The sequence below is a fragment of the Anopheles ziemanni genome, chromosome 2 (assembly GCF_943734765.1).
Source record: "Anopheles ziemanni chromosome 2, idAnoZiCoDA_A2_x.2, whole genome shotgun sequence".
In the NCBI taxonomy this organism is placed as follows: domain Eukaryota; kingdom Metazoa; phylum Arthropoda; class Insecta; order Diptera; family Culicidae; genus Anopheles; species Anopheles ziemanni.
In genome coordinates, this window is record NC_080705.1 from 67,902,819 (window position 1) to 67,909,667 (window position 6,849).

At 44.6% G+C, this 6,849-nt stretch overlaps 1 protein-coding gene across 1 annotated transcript; it reads left to right on the top strand.

Moving 5' to 3' along the window:
• Positions 1–2,347: 2,347 nt before the first annotated feature.
• On the top strand, positions 2,348–3,370 carry LOC131281778 (guanine nucleotide-binding protein subunit beta-1-like). The gene has a single exon (XM_058311129.1). It carries the CDS (start codon positions 2,348–2,350, stop codon positions 3,368–3,370), a length of 1,023 nt encoding a protein of 340 aa, XP_058167112.1.
• The last annotated feature ends 3,479 nt before the right edge of the window (positions 3,371–6,849 follow it).

Here is a 6,849-nt window from a genome sequence, read left to right on the forward strand (position 1 = left end):
GGAATATAGAATCTAATGTCCACTTCGATCGGTTAAAAGGAAGGTTTGCTAAAAAAAAAGGACCATCACATAGTGTATCTTGGGAGGAAACAAAAGCGCGACAATAAAAAACGAATGATAAAACCGGGAACACTGTTCCCTGCAGGACCATTGCGTACGTGCTATCTGTGACAGATCCAAAAAAAAAAAAGATTCACGTCTGTCTGGCACTGAAAGGGGTATGCGGAAGGCACCTGAGTCTGAGTCTACTAGATATTACTTTTGCTAACGAATTGCGTGTAGACAGTATGAAATATGAAACAAATGAAAAGTTATTGGAAAGTTTATGTTTGCCGTGAGAAAGGACGATAGAAATGGGCCAGTTCCCACACGGTGTAATCGGAAAATTTCTCATCGTGCCAATATCCTGGCATGTGAACGGTGGAAAAGGAAGTCGCCTAATACGCACACACCCATCGACGTCGGCAGCCCCACACACAACCGCACGGTTGTGACCGCGCCTCTCGTTCGCGTTTGGCACGCACATATCCCGTGCTGTGCCACAAGTCAGAGCCTTTCGAGCGGCGGGGCAGACAGAGAGAAAGAGAGAGTGTGAGCGTGGCACTAACACCGACCACACTGACGCACCTACCACCAGTGAACGAAAGGACCAACGGAGAGCAGAGTGCTGACGGCAAGTGTATGCGCACACCTGTCTCTCGTGTGTTGTGATGGTAGTAATGAGGACGACTGAGGGGGGTTCGCACTCGCTGGTTTTTCTTCAGTGGTTGGACGTGCAGAACCTGTGTGTGATGGAACCGAAACGAAAGGAAAACCCAAAGGAATGTTGTGTGCGTGTGTGTGTGTGTAGGGATTGGTAATTACTAAGGACTCATACTAAGCTTTTGGAACTCGAGCTGAGATAGATAAAGTGTGTTTTAATCAATGTATACCTCCTAAATCAAAAGCAGACATCACCCTCAACGTGCATGCGGTGAAAAGTGAGCGCATATACCGGACAGTGAGACCGGAAGTGGGCAAGCGATCGGCAGGAATCGCGAATAGTGTGCGCTGAGATGAAATGTATCGCGACTAATAGACAACTTTGTGAGTTATCAGCAAAGTGAGCGAGTCAGTGAGAACTTCCACAAAACCTCTTCACGCAGGGTGTGGTGGTATGGTGTGTCCGTGCAAAGATCCTCCTTCGAGGACTTCTTACCTTAACGGAGCGTTGATTACCGTGTTTTGTTTGTCTAGCTTTTCACGGATTTTCCACAACGAACAACGGAGGGAATTTAAGGGAAACATGAAATAAATTCTAGTTTTTCTTCGGTGTTAAACTTCTCTCCCGTTAGTGCCGTATGTGAATGCTCCTCAGTAAAGCTGGACAAGGCCTGGATCTGAGGGCTGGTGGACTTTTCCGTGCGAATCGATAAAATGACTGGTGAAAAATTACAATAGAGGTTAGAGAAACTAAACAAGAGAATGCTACTCGGAAGCGCGTGTCAATGAACAGTTTCGGTCTGGAAATGTTGCCATCAGGGAAGAATAACTGCCTAGCTTCATCCGCTCAGTCGTTACTTTACCTTGTTGAACTCTACTGCTGATGTTACTATATCGAGTTTCATTGCAACATTATATGGTTTTCATAGTGTTTTCAGATTTCATTTGACATCATTCCGTTTTGCTCTCTCTTTCTCCATACCAGTAACCGGCGGTGAAAGCTGCTACTCATCCCTTCTAGACGGCATATTATCACCAAGCGCCATCATCACACCACTCTTCATCGTCATTGTGGTTCACAGAGATTCCTCGGGAAGCTCCAACTACGAACTCCCAGCCGGTAGCCGGAACGCCGAACGAACGCCGATGACGGCAAAACCACATTCCAGCTCCAGTAGTACGCGACTGCGGTGGTGGTGACCACGTCGAAGTTTGCCCATTTTGTTTTCAAGTGTACCGGACGCTCGGGACGGCAACAGTTCGGACACGGGCGCAGACCGGAGTGATACGGCAAAGCAAGCGTCAAACAGAAAGTGTTCATTATCGGTAGTAGTTTAGGCAGGAGAGTAGACCACTGGGTGGGACAAAAGCGAAGGCGCACAAGCACACAGGCGTCGCACAAAACCGGAGAGACCAAAGCAGATGCACGTACGCGCGGCCGCAATATTTGGCATAGTTTCAGGAGTTTAAGAACTTAGAATATATACATCTTTGTGACCTTTTCGAAAGCTGTGCGTGGACGTAGACATAGCACGGTGTGACTAGGAGTGTATTGCCAGTGTAGCAGTAGCCAATCAGGATCTCTTTCCTTTGGTCAGCGTGATCAGATCCGTTCAGAGCGTAACCTACCACTAAAGCCGACAGGATGAATGAGATGGAAGCGCTACGGCAGGAGGCGGAAACGCTGAAGAACGCCATCCGCGATGCGAGGAAGGCGGCCTGCGACACGTCGCTCGTGCAGGCGACGAACAATCTCGAACCGATCGGGCGAATACAAATGCGCACACGGCGCACCCTGCGCGGCCATCTGGCAAAGATCTACGCCATGCACTGGGGCAGCGACTCGCGCAACCTGGTGTCGGCCTCGCAGGACGGCAAGCTGATCGTATGGGACTCGCACACCACGAACAAGGTGCACGCGATCCCGCTGCGCTCGTCCTGGGTGATGACGTGCGCGTACGCCCCGTCCGGGAACTTCGTGGCGTGCGGTGGCCTGGACAACATCTGCTCGATCTACAACCTGAAGACGCGCGAGGGCAACGTGCGCGTGTCGCGGGAGCTCCCGGGTCACACGGGTTACTTGTCGTGCTGTCGCTTCCTGGACGACAATCAGATCGTGACCAGCTCGGGAGACATGTCCTGCGGGCTGTGGGACATCGAGACGGGCCAGCAGTGCACCTCGTTCCTCGGCCATACCGGCGACGTGATGGCCCTGTCGCTGTCGCCGCAGTTCCGCGTGTTCGTGTCGGGGGCGTGCGACGCCTCGGCGAAGCTGTGGGACATCCGCGAGGGTCAGTGCAAGCAGACATTCCCGGGGCACGAGAGCGACATCAACGCGGTCACCTTCTTCCCGAACGGGCACGCGTTCGCGACCGGCTCGGACGACGCCACCTGCCGGCTGTTCGACATCCGCGCCGACCAGGAGCTGGCGATGTACTCGCACGACAACATCATCTGCGGCATCACGTCCGTCGCGTTCTCCAAATCCGGCCGGCTGCTGCTCGCCGGCTACGACGACTTCAACTGCAACGTCTGGGACACACTGAAGGCGGAGCGGGCGGGCATTCTGGCAGGGCACGATAATCGTGTCTCGTGCTTAGGAGTCACCGAGAACGGTATGGCCGTGGCGACAGGGTCTTGGGACTCGTTCCTGCGGGTATGGAATTAAGTGTTACAGCGAGTTCTAGTGGTAGTAACATCGGTACAGGCAGCATTGGTCGGAAGGAACTAAGCAGGAAGAAGTTAGCAAGCTTCTAAACGGGGGAACGATGGGCATACGGTGTGTTGGCAGCTGCAGAAGTAGGTTAATACTATGATATATGATACAGATTTTTATTTCCGACACAAATCTTAAGGCTACCGGTTACAAGCAAATCTTATGGTGATGCTGTTCTTTTTTATATAAGGAGGTCCTGAGGACACACACCACTGTCGTAGAGGAGAAAAATAAGACGGTCACTGTTTCATCCAAGATTCAACCTAAGAAATATTTTCACACAAATAAACAGACACATAGAACACACATACACACATAGCCATCCATTACAGTATCACACAATCGATCTGATGAAATACTTAACATGTCCGGACTGCGCAGAGAAATTAAAAGCCGCAGTTATTGAACCGAAATATATTTCACTCCAGTCACGTGTCCACCACTGGAGGCGTCATTTTTTAAGTTTATATGCATTGGTGTGCAGCAACAACCGAACCGTATTCTTTATGTCCGGTTTTAGTTATTATTATTATGCGAATGATATCGAGAACGAGAGAAAACACGCACATAAAACGCAGGTAAATTACACGCACAAAAAGAAGAGCGAACAAAATTGCATTGGCATCTCTATGTAGATCGAAATGGACAAGAAAGTCACGAAGCGCAAGAAGAAGAAACAAATAGATAACAAACTAGTATGCTTGTGAGAGTAGAGAAAAAGGGACACTCGGAATACGATTATGAGATGGTTTAAGTAAACCTAATTTGACAGAAAAGAAAAAATGGAGTTCGGAGTGAATATCCTATTGTTTCCCTTAATATGTTAGGGCGGCTTCGCGTTTGTGAAGATACTGTGCTTTGCAGCTGGCTGTATTTCAAGGCAAACCTTTTGACGACAGGCGGATTCCAAATCGGTCATACGAACGAATCTTGTATGCTTCATAGCATCTATTGCGCCTTCCTTTTTTCCATTACGCCTAGTAACTGTTTGGGTTCCATTGATATAATAAAAAAATGCTCTTTCGATATAAACTTAAACAAAAAAACAAACAAAACACATACACAGCCACACAGAAAAGAAAATAAAGTAAAACTAAGAAAGAATGCTAAAACAATGAACAAACAGAACAAACAAATAGGTAAAATAAATATCAGTCGAATGTTAGAAAAACCAGCTAGAAAGGATGAAAAATTGTTTCAACAATGCGAATACAACCAAGCATAGCGTAAGAGGGGAAAAGCTGTCTCAATAGGTGACACTGAGAAGAAAACCACAGTAAAGGTAAAGGCACAAGGTAAAACTAAAATCAATAAATTGTACTAATTGGTGGTCACAGAAGCAAATCTCGAAGAAAGTTAAATCTGACAGAATAATGCAAAAGATATACTAATATTTGTCCCTGTAATATATGATCATGAGCTAGTGATGGGGTAGTGAATGAAAACGTTAGCGGATATCAAAAAGAAAAATAATAATAATTATAATAATTGCAAATAAAATTGAATCAGAAAACCCGAAAATCTACCGTAGTGTGGCTAACTCTCTTTCTCCCGGAAATGGCCTTCTGTGGTGGGTGACCGATGGTAACCGGATGTTTAGAAGCAAATATAAACCAAAACAAAAGGAAGAAGATAGGTATACTTACATGCCACCTTCAGTAAGAAACGCCGAGTAGCACACGAGGAGGGTCGTGCAAAAGTTTGTCACAGCTAGGACTGCGCTTTGGCACTAGACCAAGGTTCGGTCCTTAGACATTGCCCCCTTTTTTGTCAATATTCATCTCTATCTCTCGCTATCATACACATATACACACATATACGCATCACGAAACAGTTGCTAAATTATCGGACGACGGCGCGCGTTTGCAGTAATTATTGGAAATACTATTAACCTTCACACAACCATAACACACACCGAAACCTGAGGCAGAAATCAAATGGATTTACTCAAGCAAAGGCGCAAACAGAGATCAAACAAGAATAAAAAAGAAGCAAATAGAATCATCATGGTTTTTCTACGCATTGTGTATATTTAACTAAATGTTTTGTGTAAAATGTAATGACATATTCAAAGCAGCGATGTAAAGAAAATGAGAGAAAAAGCAAAGCAAAAATAATACTAACAACTAATTCAGTAAAAGCAAAGTAATAAAATTAAAACGATGACGTCAGCATTGAACGAGCAACAAGAGATTTACATCAGCAACTCAACACGGATAAAACAAAAACTATCAAATTATTAAACAACTCAGCATTTGTGGGCTGGTATGCTAGGCTATGAAAAATTGAGGCAAGTGAGATTGAAAAAAAAAGAATTAATGCGGATTGGTCACTCAAAACTCCCTTACTATTAGGGTCAACCACAGTGATTGAAAAAATATGCCGAAAGTAACAGCATTTGGAAACTCGAAGTATGTAATAAATATTTTATTTTCATCGAGAACAACCATTGGATGGTTAGGCCAGTGTAAACCATCTCGGTATCTTATGGAACCGGTGGTGTGAACTTGCAGGAAAATGGTAAAGTTTATTTTGATTTGCAGTATTTCTGGAAGAATTGAAAGAGGTTACTAAAAGAATGAACGACTTTCGTTTCTATTCTCTGCACAAATGTATTCCCCGGGGAACTTTGAATGGAAACACGCGATAATGCATTTACGCAAGTGTATCAGAATGATGGTTCAAGCCGATCGGCAAACGAAAACTGGCGATGTAGCGCGTTAGATCCGGTGCGATTGGAAAATAATAAAAGAAAGAAAAAACAAACAAAACGAAACACTACTGTAAAATTTTTGAAATCTAGAGCATTGACGAAGGAAATGTCGAAAGAAGTTACTTTAATCTGGAATCGTTAAAATATTGCTTCATTTCCACAGGTAAGAGGCATTCTTTTCCTGGCACAATACCCAGTACAGAAGTGGTTCCGCTTTCATCCGGCTCGACAACACGTGATTGAAGTTTTCGCTCTATATGCGAATGTGTACGAGGGTGTGTGTGTGTGTGCGAGTGTGTGTATGCTTTCTAAATTACATTTAAAAGAATTGACAAGGAAACCAAAAGAGGCTGGACCTCTGTTAACGTGAAGATATATAAGATATTTCTATAAGCAAAAATCGTCATCACGTTTGGTGCTGAATATTTGAACGATCCGATGTTGGAACATCAGAAGCATTAACTTACAAACAATTCAATCATAATAACTAAATTATTAAATTACACGCACACACAAGCACACACACAGAATTGTGCAATTTTCTTCGAAGGATTGACATTTTTTTTAACATGCTTTTCACCAGAATTGGTTGTATCTACAAATCAAATAGAAAATTAACAACGCACTTTTAATATATTACAAAAACTCAGTTGTTTGAAAAATCTATGCGACTATGACCAACGGCCGCGAAAGCTCGTCGAAATCAGAAAATATGAAA